At 47.2% G+C, this 15,544-nt stretch overlaps 1 protein-coding gene across 5 annotated transcripts; it reads right to left on the bottom strand.

Annotated features, from left to right (window-relative positions):
• Positions 1-7,535: 7,535 nt before the first annotated feature.
• Positions 7,536-12,360, bottom strand: LOC144289861 (uncharacterized). Of its 5 annotated transcripts, none has more exons than XR_013357826.1 (4): positions 11,167-11,824; positions 10,388-10,625; positions 9,084-9,406; positions 7,536-7,763 (listed from the first exon to the last, which is right to left on the bottom strand). XR_013357826.1 is itself a non-coding variant. In XM_077858368.1 (4 exons), exons 2-4 carry the CDS (start codon positions 11,212-11,214, stop codon positions 9,246-9,248), a joined length of 447 nt encoding a protein of 148 aa, XP_077714494.1. In that variant the 5' UTR covers positions 11,215-11,343; positions 11,847-12,360; the 3' UTR covers positions 8,534-9,245. The 5 variants fall into 5 exon arrangements, 2 of the variants coding, with proteins under 2 accessions (XP_077714494.1, XP_077714495.1); XR_013357827.1 differs by having other exon boundaries at positions 9,121-9,406; XM_077858368.1 differs by lacking the exon at positions 7,536-7,763 and adding an exon at positions 11,847-12,360 and having other exon boundaries at positions 8,534-9,406; positions 11,167-11,343.
• Between the last annotated feature and the right edge of the window lie 3,184 nt (positions 12,361-15,544).

The raw sequence follows: 15,544 nt of genomic DNA, 5'->3' as shown, positions 1-15,544 counted from the left end.
CAGTAAACATTTGATGCAGAAAAACCCACAAAAACCAAAACTGTGAGGTTTATCCTGTCATTTTCTCAGAACATTTCTCTCTCCCCCCCCCCCTTTCCGTCTCTCTCTCGCTCGCTCTCTCTCTGCAAATATAAAAGGGTTTACTTACGAGGTCATCTGTGGGATTTCCAACTCTGCAGAAATAAACTAAGGTAGTAGGTAAGAGTCTCCACACCAACAAAAGGATCATTCCAAATACCACATAGCTAACATCTCCTGGGTGGTTTTTCAGATCCTCCTGGTCTGACACATTGTACCAGGTGTGATCAAAGGAATGGATCTTCTTGCTCTTAGAAAACTATATGATGAACAAGTCCATTATTTCTTAGAGAATCCATGAATCTATTCATGGATACAACTTTAGGGGAAAAAAAAAACTTTGTCTTTTAAACTAGGTGGTGAATTACATGTGTGCTGTGTCCACATAAAGCCCTTACTATCAGTGAAGATGAGTAAGTACTATGATAGCGCCTGGAGTAAATGGTACCTTCCACCTACTCAAGTTACCTGTCTTTGAATACTTAAAATATATTTGTTTTTCTGATCTTGTTTTATAGCAAGATCCTCAAAACCTGTTGTTTTAGTTATCAGTTATCAGTCATATAACAAATGAAGCCCAAATCTATCAGCTTGAAATAGTAAACATTTATTTTCACAATTTCTAAGAACCCAGGAGCAGCTTAGCTGGGTGGTTCCGGACCAGGGTCTCAGAAGTTGCAGGTGAGCTGCGTACAGCTGAAGGACTCCACTCCTTTCTGAGCTCATTCAGGTGGCTGTCAGCCTAAGACTTCAATTTCTCACATAGGGCTGCTCAGACACATCAGCTGGCTTCCCCCAGAACAAGTGATGGAAGTCTTTTGAATTTCTAAAGTGACCTACCATCACTGTACTATATTCTGTTGGTTACAAGACTAACCCAGGTACAGTTTGCAGGGGTTAACCAGGGGCCTGGATACTAAGAGGCAATGGACCACTGGGAGTCAGTTTGGAGACTGGTTCCTCACCTAATATCCCATTAGGGAACCTGAATTGTTGGCAGACTTGATTTTGTGAAATGTATCAAAACAGACAAAAAGACTTTTGTAACAATTTTATCTTTCCCTTGAATCATTATTATTGATTCCAAATGAGTTGTAGAAAGTCCAAGACGAGAGCCCTTAGGAAGTACATTTCTTTGGGTGACGAATTATCAAGCTTGTGCATCTTCAAGATGACTGTCATACCTACAACTTAAGTTCAGAAGGTTTCATCGAGATTTCTCAAAGTAGATCTCTTAAAACTATGTCCTTCAACCATTATGTGAAAAGCTAAGAGAACAGTTTCTATTGAACGCTCTGGGCTAGACATACCCCTTTTCACAGCTCACGCCTCCTTCCCTATGCTGTAATTGCTGGCTCCTCTGTCTTCCCTATTAGACTGTAAGCTCCCGAAGGGCTACTACTGAGGCTTGGTTGCTCTTGTGTATTTAGAGCTTAGTACAGTGCCTACCATATATTAGATAATAAATATCTGTTCGGTAAAGGAAGTAAAAACTGTCTTATGGTGGATTTGAAACACTACTTACTAGTAGTTAGTGGTAGCCACTGGCAGATAGTATAATGGTGTGTTTGTTGGTCTGCAATAAACTCGATTAGTCACAGCAAATGTTCTGTTACCATGGATGTAAGCTTGACTGTGGAAGAAGACCTTGGTTGCTGTTTTTTGTTGTTTGTGTTTTGTTTTGTTTTTTTTTTTTTCAGATTTTTGGCCTTTTTAAAAGCCAAACACTACAATGAGAATTACCAAGTAGAATTACCAGTCACCAATTACCAAGAAGAAAGGTACTGAATATGCATATTTTTTGCTTTGTCTCAATGAGGCTAATAAGATGGCCTATACAGATACCTAAAATATGGAATAGCATGGTTGGAATGAATACGGGAGGGGGAAAAGAAGAAAATAAGAATGAGGATATAAAATGGAGTGAGGGCAGCCCCGGTGGCTCAGCAGTTTAGCGCCGCCTGAAGCCCGGGGTGTGATCCTGGAGACCCAGGATCGAGTCCCACGTCGGGCTACCTGCAGGGAGCCTGCTTCTCCCTCTGCCTGTGTCTCTGCCTCTCTCTCTGGGTGTGTCTCTCATGAATAAATAAAATTCTTTAAAAAATAAATAAATAAAAAATAAAATGGAGTGAAAACAGAAAAAATTATTCTGTGCCACCCTAACATACAGCTCTAAGCTTTCTAATAACCAAGCCAAAATTTTGGTAAGTTAACACAGTCCATAAGATTAATAATAAACTATTGAGATATATGAGCACTTAACAGGAGTTTCAGGGCCTTAAAAAAAATGCATGGATTATTCCATTCCATTTTTGCTGTGAACCTAAAATTGCCCTAGAAATGGATGCTATATATATAGGGAGTCCTGAGTATCTTCTTTTCAAAAGTATCCAAAGTAGATGAAAAAGATTTACACCATTTATCAAAACTGAAAGGGTAAGTGGAGATTCATTATGATAATTGCTCTTTTAAAATTTCCCACAATTGCTTTTTTTTTAAGGTTTATTTATTTATTTTAGAGCATAAGCAGGTGGGAAGGATAGAAGGAGAGGGAGAGAGAGAGAGAGAATCCTTCAAGTAGACTACTCACTGAGCATGGACCCTCCCCCAACTCAGGGTTTGATATCACGACCCTGAGAGCATGACCTGTACAGAAATCAAGAGTCAGATGTTCAGCTGACTGCACCACCCAGAAATCCCCACAATGTTTTTTTAAGTTTTAAGATGTAAGTATGTAAAAATCATACTTAATGGGCAATTTTTAGTAGCATTTTTATTAAAGTCAAAAATCAGACTTAATATTCATTCTCACCCCAAATCCTCAAATTTATATTAACTAATGTTATATGGGATAAGAAATGCAATATAGGGGCTGGAAAGGAAGACATAAATTTGTCACTTTCAGATCTTTTTTTTTTTTTTTTTAAGATTTTATTTATTCATAGACAGAGAGAGAGAGAGGCAGAGACACAGGCAGAGGGAGAGGGAGAAGCAGGCTCCATGCAGGGAGCCTGACGCGGGACTCAATCCTCGGCCTCCAGGATCACAACCCAGGCTGCAGGCGGCACCAAACTGCTGTGCCACCGGGGCTGCCCACTTTCAGATCTTTTAATGATCTAGGTAGAAAACCCAAAAGCATCTATGAATTATTAGGACTCACTAGAATTGAATAAAAGTTGCTCAGTATAAGGTAAACATGCAAATATCAAGAGTGTTTCTAAATGCCGATAAAACTAGTTTTAAAATCTAATAGAAAGGGCACCTGAGTGGCTCAGTTGGTTAAGTGTCTGCCTTTGACTTGGGTCATGATCCTGGGGTTCTGGAATCAAGACCCGTGTCGGGCTCCCTGCTCAGCAGGGAGCCTGCTTCTCCCTCTGCCTGTGTCTCTGCCTCTCTCTCTCTCTCTCTATCGTGAATAAATAAATAAAATGTTTAAAAAAAATAAAAATAAAAAAAAGATCAGTCTGTTTGCATTAAGCAGATTATAAGAGAAGCATGTTTTACCCATACAAATTCCACTATGACCAAAGTGCTAGCTCTGGTTGGACAGGTATAAGCTGAGAAACCAAACTCACTATCTTTATTTTGCTTGATGTTGTGCCTTTTTTTAAAAAGTGTTTTAAGTGCACTAATACCATCTTTTGAAGCTGTGCCTTCGAATACCACCATCCTTGTGGACGAAGGGCCATATGACTATACGCAGGCTGTCAGGGGCTGAGCCCAAGGCAGGCTGTGACAATAGTCCTGAGAACTGCAGATTCCTCAGGACTTTGAGAATGAGAAGGAATTCCTAATCCAGCAAATTATTTTGTGTCGGCAAAGGAGCTCACCAAGCTGGGCAAACTGCTGGAGATTCCCTCGCCACCCAGGCTTTCTTTGGAGCAGCCTCCTGGTTTTGTGCAGAGGTATTGGCTAGGACCCTGGTCCTGCATGCGGCTGGTGACAGCGCTCCTAACTAAGAAGAGCACTCTCTTCTAGCCTGTCTGCCCAGGGGCAGTGAAGCAAACTCTGTATTCCAGCCTGTAGAGCGGGCCTGGCTAGACAGCAGAGAGAGGCCCATCTGCATCTCAGCTCCAGCTGAGGGTGTGCCATGCAGGACTGTTGTCAACATCTTCTGAATTTTCGGGAGAAGCTGAAACCTGGACTCCATGTTCACTTTCCAGATTAATGCCCTGCATCAGGCAAACAAAGCATGTCTGCAGCCTCCCTTTGGCCAGTGGGGCTACCAGCTGGCAACTGCTATTCTAATCAAGACTAGATTTATAAAGAACCAGAAGGGCCTTATGCCAGGGTGGGACTTCAGAGAACAATGAAATGTTCCAGAAATCTTGAAGCTAGACATAAGGTTGCCAACTTTTTATTTTACCAGGCAATAACATTTTTTGTTTTCGTTTAAAAAAAAAAATCCAGCTACTATTTACTGTAACCATTTTATTAGAGAAAGACCATTATATACCTAAGAAGTAGGCTGCACCTACCTAATAGTGGTCCTCAATTCCTTATGAAACTCTGGAAGCCAATTTTGTTTTGGAATTGAAAGGTTTTTACATTTTTGAAAGGTGGTACGGCACACACAACAATCCATAATAAAATGTAAAATTTCTGCAGTGAACCATATGAATATTCAACCAAGTGGAATAAGTAAAGGCTATAAATAACCATATGTCAGTTCAGGACAGGATTTTCTGCCAAATGAGTTTTGGTGCCAAACCAAAAAACTTAGTTTCAGAGCTTTTTGGAGTGTGGACCTGTATCAAAAAAGGAAAAGCACTTTAATGGACTAGCTTTATGAAAACCTCAGCCTTATTGCCCTTATTTCTCCCGGGTCATCCTAGACTACTTGGGACTGCTCTCCTGGTTGAACATTTGGGAGCTTCTGATGGAGGCCAAGACAAATCTTTACATGCTGCCTCACCTTCATCTGGCTCCCTCATATGGCAGCATTTTCTAATGGCAAGTGCTTCTTGCCACAGGATCCTAGTCCTTGTATCTCCCACTACATTAGTCTTTGTCCCAATCTACCAGGGCTTCAGTCTTCCTTCCATGAGAGCTCTTCCTATTACTGGAATGCACCTCTTCAAGCTGGCACAAGGCCCAGTGAACTTGGCTCCCACATTTCTGAAGTGACAAAGTTGCCCTCAGTACCTTGTGGAGCACCAGTGATCAGGGTTTTCAAGAATGGTTCCCAGAAGGATCTGAACTGCAGAGCGTGGTGGGATTGGTCAGTTCAAAATAGCTTCCTGTCCATGCCCCCAGAGGGAGCATATTTGTTTCAACAACCAGATCATACTGATAGCTCACGTTGTTGCAGGAACAAATGAATTCTCTGGAGAGCAGCTTGAGAACTTAGAAGGGGGCAAGACTTTGCAGACAGGCTTGAGGAGCAGGAAAGATTTTATTGGGGCCATAACAGAAAGACATCACAAGGGGAAGGCAGGGAAGTGTATGAGTGGGTTCATGTATACTGGAGCCTCTCTGGAGGATTAGGGGATTTCAGGTGGAAGAGATGGCTGCTACAGAGGAACCTGGGTGTGCCCGCCAATTCGTGCAAAGGCTGCCCCACTGCAGGGGAGGATTCATGCTTTTGATTGTGAGGAGCCAGCAAAGTGCCTTAAGCAGAAAGGGATTTATTTATCATGAGGCCATACCACAGGGCATTTCTGTTTCTGTTGCTGTGTCCCCACTAGTCTCCATCAGAAGTTCCCGAGGCAGGCACTTGGGGGGCTCGGTTGGTTAAGTGTCCAATTCTTCCTCTGAGCTCAGGTCTTGATCTCACGGTCCTGAATTCAAGCCCCAAGTTGGGCAGCACCCTGTACATGGAGCCTACTTAAAAAAAAAAATCCCCAGGCGGCATTCCTGCTCCTGGCCCCAAGGGACTTTTTCTGTGACCCTCTTCCTCCCCCCAAGCGCTTCCTGGCCCAGGATCACCTGAGTGTAGCTTCTCTGTGGCACTAAACTGACCTCCAAGGGCAGCCATGCCTCACTCACCCTTGCCGCCTCCGGCCCCCACCACCCTGGGAAGCATAACCCACGAGTTTGAGGTTTTCTCAGTGTTGGCCCTGCCTTGGCACCCCCATGGGGAAGTATCCAAGTTCCCCTCCCATGTTATCTCCTGCAGTGCCTTGCAGAGATTCCAGCCTCAGGTGGGGCATTTGGGGCATCATGATCAAAGGTCCTGTCCAAGCAGGATGTTTTCCATTCCAGGAAGCTTAAGAGGGTCCACAATGACCCATCGGGGGAGGAATGAGGTGATCACAAGTTTGTCTGGTTCCTAGCTGGTTTAGCACAAGAAAAAGAATTGGGCCCTTTGCTCCGCTTCTCTGACCACCAAGCTGGGACCTTAATTAAGCACAGGTCTACTTCCTTTTCTTTGTAACTTTTTATTTTGATGTGACTTCAAACTTACAGAAATGTTGCAAGAGTAGCACAGGGAACTCACACTCACCCTTCCCCCAGATTGTTTACATCCTGCCCCATTTGCATTATCTCCCTCTGTGTATTCGAACACGCACATTTTTTTCTGAACCGAGAAAGCTCATTTGTTGTGTTTCTTTCTCCCAGTAGGCTTTAGTGTATATTTTCTAAAAACAAGGACATTCGCTTGACTTTTTTACTTCTTACCGGGAATGTGGTTTCTTGGCCCTGACAGGTGTTTACTGAGAAGTGGAGGAGAGAGTGGGGGCAAGGGATGGGGTGGTGGGGAGGGGCTTCTTGTGGATTGGAAGAACTTAGTTGCACAGTTGTCACCATGCACGGTCCCTTTCCTCCAAGGTGTGGTGCTGGATCCTCTTCTTGACTTGAAAAGTCTGCCTGTTGTTTCCAGGTGAAAATCTGAGCCTCATCACAGTGCCAAAGCCAGGCCCGATGAGGGAAGGTGGCATCAGTTAGGCAGGCCCGTCTCCGCGCTGGGCGCGTTTGCTGTCTGTGCAGGGCCAGAGGTGGGGGTGACAAGTGGCACAGCCGCCGTGGTGGAGGAAGGTCTCTCTTCCATCTCAGCCCTTGCTGCCTCTGCTAGTAGTCACAGTCCTCACGCCAGCCTGGAAGCTGTCTTCTGCCCTTATTGTCCATGGCAGGGGGCTTCACATCCCCTCCTGCTCTTAACCAGGCCCCCAGAGAGTCTGAGATCCAGAGGCTCCTGGGAGAGCTGTGGGGCAGCTGCCCTGTTTAGGATCCCCAAGTTTTCGGTGGATAGATGACAGGCAGATCAACCTTTTCCCTTTTCTGATTATAAAAGTAATACCTGCTTATTGCAACAAAAAATGTAGAAAAATATGAAGAAGGGACACAGATCACCTGTAACCCTAATGCAGTTCTGGTGTCTGTCCTTTCAGAGTCCTGGTGTCATGGAACAAACATCATGTGTAGCTAGGAATCCACACCCTGGGGTTGTCAGAACTGGACTGATTTCTGGCTCTTCCATTACTACCTGAGTGAGGCGACCAAACTTTGAGAGCCACTTTCCTTTTTAAATTTTTTTAAAAGATTTTATTTATTCATGAGAGACAGAGAGAGGCAGAGACATAGGCAGAGGGAGAAGCCGGCTCCCTGCAAAGAGCCTGAAGTGGGACTCGATCCCAGGACTCCGGGATCACGACCCGAGCTGAAGACAGAAGCTCAACCACTGAGCCACTCAGGTGCCGCAAGAGCCACCTTCCTCATCCGTAATGGATAGTCATGGTACCTGGCTAAAGAAGCAAATGCATGTCAAGGGCTTAGTCCAATGCCTGGCACAGAACAATTGCCAACAAATGTTCATTTTAGACAACCAAAAATGACTCCTGCCTGAGCACTGTGTGGCAGCCAGCTGTTTTCTCTTACCAGTGGTTTATTCATCCAACATATATTTTTTTAAGCACCCATTGTATGTTAGGCATAGTAACTTGCACTAGCAAGTTAACCAAACAAAATTCTTGCCCTCATGGAACTTAGGCTCTAATGGGGGGAGAGAAAAATAAACTTGTATATATGATAAAGCATGTCATGGTCTGATAAACAATCTAGAGGGAAATTCAGCGTGGTATTACAGATAGGGACACCTTTGGCAGTTTGCTATTTTGTATAAAGTGGTCAGAGAAGGCCTCTTTGAAAAGGGCAGCATTTGAGCAACAGTCTGAAGGAAAGGAGGAAGCCGTGTGAGTATCTGGCAGAGGGAAGAGTATGTGCAGAAGCCCTGAGGCAGGAGCATGCTTGTCGTGTTTGAGAGCAAGCAAAGAGGTCAGTGTTCCCAGGGCAGAGTGAGTAAGGAAGAGAGGAGCCGGAAGGGAGGTTAGAAAGTAGTGGGGACCCAACTGTGTTGGGCCCTGGAAGCCATTGTAAGGATTGTAGCTATTCCTCTGAGTGAGATGAGGACCGGAAGGGAGAGTTGAGGAAGAAGAGTAGATATAATCAGACCCACAGTAGATCTCAGTGCTTGTGTCACGTTAAAGTGAACAGCTGGGGCCTGGGTGGGGGGGTGGGGGGGGCTCAGTCGGTTAAGTGTCTGCCTTCAGCTTAGGTCATGATCCTGGGGTCCTGGGATCAAGCCCTGCATGGGGCTCTCTGCTCAGTGGGGATCCTGCTTCTCCTCCCTCTGCCTGACACTCCCCCTGCTTTGTGCGCGTTATCAAATAAAATCTTAAAAAATAATAATAATAATAAGGCAGCCTGGGTGGCTCAGCGGTTTAGCGCCGCCTGCAGCCCAGGGCGTGATCCTGGAGACCCATGATCGAGTCCCACATCGGGCTCTCTGCATGGTGCCTGCTTCTCCCTCCGCCTGTGTCTCTGCCTCTCTCTCTCTCTGAATAAAATTAAAAAAAAATTAAAAATAAACTGAACAACTGCACACCTCCTTGGACCCTGTGGGCACCCACACACACACATCTGGAGCATCACTCAGTCCACAGTCTGGCCCGTGTGATGCTGTCCACTCCCACCCCCGACACCCCACATCTTGTTCTTCTGGATAGTACTTACATCCAGGCAACATACCCCGATGCTTTCAGGCCAACCCACATGCCCAGCCTTACCACCAGCCTCTCACTAGTAATGCAGCAAGTGGCCCACCATGGCTTGAGGTCTTGCCATCCTCCACGTCCCCAACTGCAGGAGCTCCTTCAGTCCTCACGGCTGTCCTGCCAGCAACCACCATCCTGCTCCCTTTTGCAGCTGGCACCACACGATCCATTAATTCACACAAGGTCCTGAGCTAGCAGGCACGGAAGCTGGGACCCCAGCTCAGTCTGCCCAACTCCCACGGATGCGGACAGTGATGGACCAAGCCATGTGTGGCACACACTATCACCAGGCAGCAAGAGAGGCTCAGGCATTCTTTGTCCCCCGAGCTCTCGCTCTGCAGAGAAAATGTCTGAGAAAGCATCCTGCAACTTTGAGTAAAGCGTTAATTACACAACCATGAGAGCAGTTACAAAGACAATTAGAGCCTGAAATCCCAGGTTCTGGTTGGGCTCCTGATTTTTCTGATAGCAGCCTCCTAGGCATTGGCATGTTGACCCCATATACCTGAACTCCCCCAAATCTAAGCATATCCCCCCCCCCAGCTTCTCTTTTGCTTTACTTGAAACAAAGCAGGTCTTTTATAAAGCGAGGGAGGGGTATGTGGCAGCCTTGCTTTGCGGAACATGCTTTCACCTCCTTCCAGCTCATTGTTTTCATACAAAATTCCAGACACACAGGGCAGGCAAACAGAAGTCTCATTCATAGCCAGCGGGCCCCCGGGCTGGTGTGTTTCCCACCTCCCCCCTCCTGGCCTCTCCTTCCAGCCTTCCAGCGCAGTTGTAATCTACAGAAGGCCATGGAGCTAGATTTAGGGCAAAGCAGATATTGTTCATTGCTGATGGGGATGGGAGGGCAGCCCCTTGGAGGGCCATGTGGCAAAGCGGAAGGAGCCCCAGATCTCCTTGCCAATCGACTAGACCGGACACCTGGCTGGTTCTGCCGATCACTAGTCAAATGACCGTGGACTAGTCACTTTCCCCTTCTCCTTTGGGTTTTTATTTTTTTCATTCTCCTTTGAAAGATGCGGTTCTCAGTATCTTTCCTGCCCAGTGCTCTTGACAGCTGCTACCTTTTCATCAGTGTCAACATGTGCTTATCATGCCACCATGCCTCCTTCTTCCCAGAGTGGTTATGTGGCATAGAGCAGAGCCTAAGGGTGCCAGGTGATTCTGCAAAATCCCACCATGGCTGGAAAAGCCTGCCCTTGCATAGGACACCCGCTTCTGATTTGTCACAGTTTCCCCTCTTCAGGCCCCACACCTCCCTGATTTTTGTCACTCGCAAGTAGTAAAATTACAAGCCGCACCACACGTACCTTTTTGTTTTTTAAAGCTTAAATCATTGACCTCCTCAGCCCCACACCTCTGGTCGGCACAGGGCACTGCGCTCCAGACAGGGCTGGGCAGCAGGGGAGGCGCCAGCCGCGTGCTCGGGGGCAGAGAAGGTGTCTGATCACGAAATCCAAATTTGTAACGTGTCGCCGGCTTTAGGCAAGCATTAATTTGGCTCTGGTGCACTGGAGGAGGTGTGGGCGACTGGTCGGGGGAGATTTGCTAGCAATTAAAGAGAATGAAAACAGCAGTGGGCACTTTCACACAAAGTGTGTGTCTTAGGGCGCGGGCATTTTCTGGAGAGCGCAGCCCGGGGAACCTTTATTATGTATACTTTTGTGTGTCTGAACTTTATACAATGAGCACATACCAATTTCACACTGCATTTCATAGGGCTAAGGTGTCGTGGATTGAAAGACACCATTATATTACATAGCACCATAAAGGAAAACTGCTACCAACTGAACTATAACCTATCACCAGTTAGTAAGACACATGTGGGTTTTTGAGATGTTAAAATGTAAAAACAAACAAAAACTTAGAATTAAAAGAATGCAGGTGGTTTTTTTTTTTTATTAAAATATGTTTTCCATTTTTGGTAAAAAAAAAAAAAAAAAAAAAGGTTGCTTTCACCTCCCATCCTCCTGTTCAGTGATTTACCCCAAAAGGCCAAAGGAGTTGCATTTGAGAATGACTTAATGCTAATTTTTTTTTCATTAATGTGCCAGTTTCATGCTAGGTCCTATGCAGGGTGCTTTCTCACCTCTGAGTCCATGGAGGCCTCCCGGGAACTGGTAGGGAAGGTGGTCATCTTCCAAATAAGGCACCCGATGGCCAGACTCTTGTTCCTGATCACACAGGAGTGAATGAGGGGGAGGAGGTGGCCCGGCCACCGCTGTCCAGCCTGCCTACCGCCACATGCCTCAGCTCCGCAGGGGTCCTGAGAAAGGAGAAGGGCAGCAGCTGGGCCTTCTACCGGGAGACTTGGTGAGCACGGCGAGGAAGAGCCAAGCGCCTCCTCCCAGGCCCGCTCTGCGCACCACACTGGTTGCTGGGTCGGAAGAAGCTAACTTCCTGCTCGCAGGCCCTGCTCTGCCAATCTGAGTGAGTCAGCTTCAAAATGACCTCACTGTCCTCATGGGCTGTTGGCTGCCTGCTTCATGTCACTGAGCCCCCGGCCCCGGCACCTCTGGCATGGGCCAGTGTTTCCTCTGCCTCACTCCTTGGATGCCGCTAGATTCAAAAAGATCACTCCTGCCCTAACCCTCCTCCACCTCTCGGACTGGCTCGGCCCCATCAGCTGCTAAGAATGACGAAGGCCAGTGGGGCTGTTTCCCTGCCACTACTGCCTGGGCGGACCATGGTCCGTGGGGAGCTGGGGGCTCAGCCCAATCCTCCCAGTGCCGGCGCCCCGGGCATGGGCAGCCGGGGGACACCACTTACCAGACAGGGGCAGAGTAAGCTGCAGTAACAGCTCTGGGACTGCTGTGGCAAAGTATAATTTTCAGAAGGATTCTCATGCAAATAGTGACTACTTGTCAAAGCTGGGTGAAGGAGTTTGAGAAAGTGACTATATTCGTTCGCTCAGGTGACCCTAACAAATTACCACCAACTGAGGGGTGGTGCTTAAACCTATAAAAATGTATTCCCTCGAAGTTCATGAGGCCCAAAGTCCGAAATCAAGGGGTCAGCTGGGTTGGTTCCTCTTGGGGGCTCCCCGGGAGAAGCTGTCTCTGCCTCTCTCCTGGCAGCTGGTAGTGGCAGGCAATCCTTGGTATTCCTTGGCTTGTAGACACATCCCTCTGATCCCTGCCTCTAATCAAATGGCCATTTCCTTGTATGTGTATCTGCAGTTTCCAAATCTCTCTCTCCTTATAAGGAGAGTCCCTGGATTCAGAGTCATCCTAATCCCGTATGACCTCATTTTCACTTGACTGCACCTGCAAAGAACCTGTTTCCAAATAAGGTCATGTCCACAGGTATTGGGGGGGGGGTTAGGACTTGAAAATCTCCTGTTGGGAGACACAGTTCAACTTGTCACCACTACTCTGCCGCATTCGGGTCTCATCACTCACTATCACAGACCCCTGGCCTCATCAGGACAGCACGGGGCGCTGGAATAGAGGGAGGCAAGGCAACTTTGGTGTCAGCTTTGCTCACTCTCTGGTGTTTTAGGATTGAGTGTTGGCCCTTTAGCAAGATTTGGGAAATGCAAGGCGCCTCTGGGACAGAAGTCAGTACTGCACAAGGCATAAATAGAGCCAACTTTGAGGGTTCAGCTCCCAGCCCCTGACCCCTCCTGTGTGACCCCTGACATTGCTTCATGTCGGTTTTGTCATCTGTGAAATGAGGGTGACAGTGGTACATATCCTATAAAATAGTACTTAGAACACACTCTGAATAAATGTTTACTATTATTATCATCATGATTATTCTATTTTTAAATTTATTTCTTTAATTATTTTTTAAGGATTGATTGACTTGAGAGGGGGTGGAGGGGCACAGGGAGCCTTTTTTTTTTTCTTTTAAGATTTTATTTATTTATTCATGAGAGACACAAAGACATAGGCAGAGGGAGAAGCAGGCTCCTTGCAGGGAGCCTGATGTGAGACTCAATCCTAGGACCCCAGGATCACAACCTGAGCCAAAGGCAGACGCTCAACTACTGAGCCACCTAGGTGCTCCCAGAGGGAGAGAGTCTTTTTTTTTTTTTTTTTTTTAAGATTTTATTTATTTATTCATGACAGACAGAGAGGCAGAGACAGAGGCAGAAGCAGGCTCCATGCAGGGAGCCTGATGTGGGACTTGATCCCAGGTCTCTAGGATCACACCCCGGGCCGCAGGCAGATGCCAAACGGCTGAACCACCTGGGCTGCCCGAGGGAGAGAGTCTGAAGCAGAGCCTGCACTGAATGCAGAGCCTGACAAGGGGCTTGATCTCACGACCCTGAGATCACAACCCGAGCTGAAACCAAGAGAAGATGCTTAACTGACTGAGCCATCCAGGCACCCTTTATTTTTTTTTAAGTAGGCTGCACACTCACCATGGAGCCCAACACAGGGCCTGAACTCTGTGGCCCTGAGATCAGGGCCAGAGCTGAGATCAAGAGTTAGATGCCTAACCGATTGAGCCACCCAGGGGTCCCCCTCATTATTATTCTAACACTCTCACTCACAGACTGACAGCTTTGCTCTTCTCTGGGTCAGAAAAGCTGCCCTTCTAGAGACTCTGGAAAGTTCCCTTTCCCTCCTGGGCCTGCTCATTGCAGATAAAAACCTTTATAGGCTGCCTGCAGTCTCCAGAAAACACGGTAAGCTCCTGATCAGGACAAAGGTGGCCTCCCCCACCTTCCCACCCCCGATTTTCTCATCTATCCAGGTGATTTGTAGGCAAAGGCCAGCCCAGTCCCCAGCCTGACTTCCAAACTTACACTGCTTTTGTGAATGAGCTCTTTTTTGGCTGCTTACTCTGGGTCTCCTGGTCACTTATAATCAGTTCAGCTAGTGATTTCCTTTCTGAACACTCATAATCCATAGTGAGCTTGGCAGGGTGGTTTGGGACCCAAAAGCAAGAGTTGAGAATATGAGCCTTTCCAGCTGGGACTAGAACTGGCTGGGCCAGGAGAGCAGCCCCCCTCCCACACTATACCCTGCACCTGCCCCCCAGCCCAGCCCCGGGCCCAGCAATTCAGGCTAGAGGCCCATGCAGACAGCAGGCCTGACCTTCACCATCCAAGCTGTGGGGTGGGGGTGGGGGCAAGGGGAGCATCTGCATCCAGACCTATCCTTTCTTCCTGGGTGGGGGCTAGCGGTAGTGACACATGGCCAGGCCAGGCCCTGAGTACTAACCATTGCTGCTGACACTTTAATCACTGTCTGTGGAACATGCAGGCCCCGCCTCAGCCCGGCCTCTCTGACCCAGAACTCTCCTGGGAGTCCTTTGAGTTCAACCAGGAGAGGCCAGGCCCTGCATGACACATCTCTAGGCCACCTCTTGGACATACCCATTTTGCCCTAAAAGTCTTCCCCTTTTCAGGCCTGAGAGAGAACAGGGTTCTTCCTAGGGTTTTACTTTTTTTTTTTTTTTTTTTTTTTTTTTTTAGAGGGTGGGGATCTATAGAAAAGGCAAAATTATAGAGACAGAAAGGAGACCAGTGATTGTCTGGGGCTGAAGGTGGAATTGACTGAAGATGGGCAAATAGGTGATGGAAGTGTTGGAAATTCATTTGTGTGGGTGGTTGAACTGCTGTGTAAATTCACTAATGATACGGTATACCTACTGTGAGTGAATTATGCAGCATGTACATGACTCTTCACTGAAGCCGTGACAGTGCACATATACACACACTTATATATCATAAACTCTCTTTAGACCACAATTGGTGAGAGATTACTATCTTCCAGGTACTCTATAGAAGGTCCTCAGTTAATGGTTGTGAATTTGAAAAAAAAATGGGGGAGGAGCTGAATTGGAAGCCGCCAAGATGAGAGGGAGCCTGTGCTCACACCCTCCCCTGGCTGGTTCTCTAGGTGTTGCAGACCCTCGGATCATACCAGGCGCCACTGTGAGCTTTGCTTTTGCCACAGAGTACCTCTGCTTTCCTGTCTTTGTGCAGAGAATTTCCTCCCAGCAGCAAGGAGCAAACATGCAGCCAAAAACAATTGGAAAATCCGGGTTGGCCTGGCCTCGTTCTCCCAACCCCCAACCCTGGCCCTTTCCCTTGACCCAGACCAGAGAAGCAACCAAGAGCCTGCTCCAGAGATCACAGATCAAATGGCTCAAGCACCTACTGGGCATTTATACACTTTGCAAGCTTTCCTCTCCCCTGGCAGCCCTAACAGGTGGCCTCAGCCTGTTTTAAGGGGAGATGAGGGATAGACACTTGTTCAAGGTCACATAGGTGATAAGTGCTGAGCCTCCTGCTCTTTCCACTAGCGCCCATTGCTTGGGAAGAAGCCAGGCTCCTTGCTCAGGTGGAAGCGATGTGAATTGGAGTTGTTGGCTTATTTGGGAACCACCTGCCTTCCTTTTTTTCTGCCTCTCTCGTTCTTGTCAGAATACCAGGACAGCTACTATGCCACCTCCTCCAGGAAGCCTTCCCTCATTCCTCCACCCACTTACCCAGAAAGTTCTGATACCCC

This window comes from Canis aureus, chromosome 19 (assembly GCF_053574225.1).
Source record: "Canis aureus isolate CA01 chromosome 19, VMU_Caureus_v.1.0, whole genome shotgun sequence".
Taxonomy (NCBI): Eukaryota; Metazoa; Chordata; class Mammalia; order Carnivora; family Canidae; genus Canis; species Canis aureus.
This window is presented reverse-complemented; position numbering and strand designations above follow the sequence as displayed.

What these genes read in the sequence shown, in the direction of transcription:
- LOC144289861 (XM_077858368.1), bottom strand. Translation starts at nt 11,214, where the DNA reads ATGACCACCTTCCCTACCAGTTCCCGGGAGGCCTCCATGGACTCAGAG. An exon ending in AGGCCTCCATGGACTCAGAG is followed by an intron (nt 10,626 to 11,166) that starts GTGAGAAAGCAC and finishes TTTAATTGCTAG; the next exon opens with CAAATCTCCCCCGACCAGTC. An exon ending in AAGCTTTAAAAAACAAAAAG is followed by an intron (nt 9,407 to 10,387) that starts GTACGTGTGGTG and finishes TTTTCTCTGCAG; the next exon opens with AGCGAGAGCTCGGGGGACAA.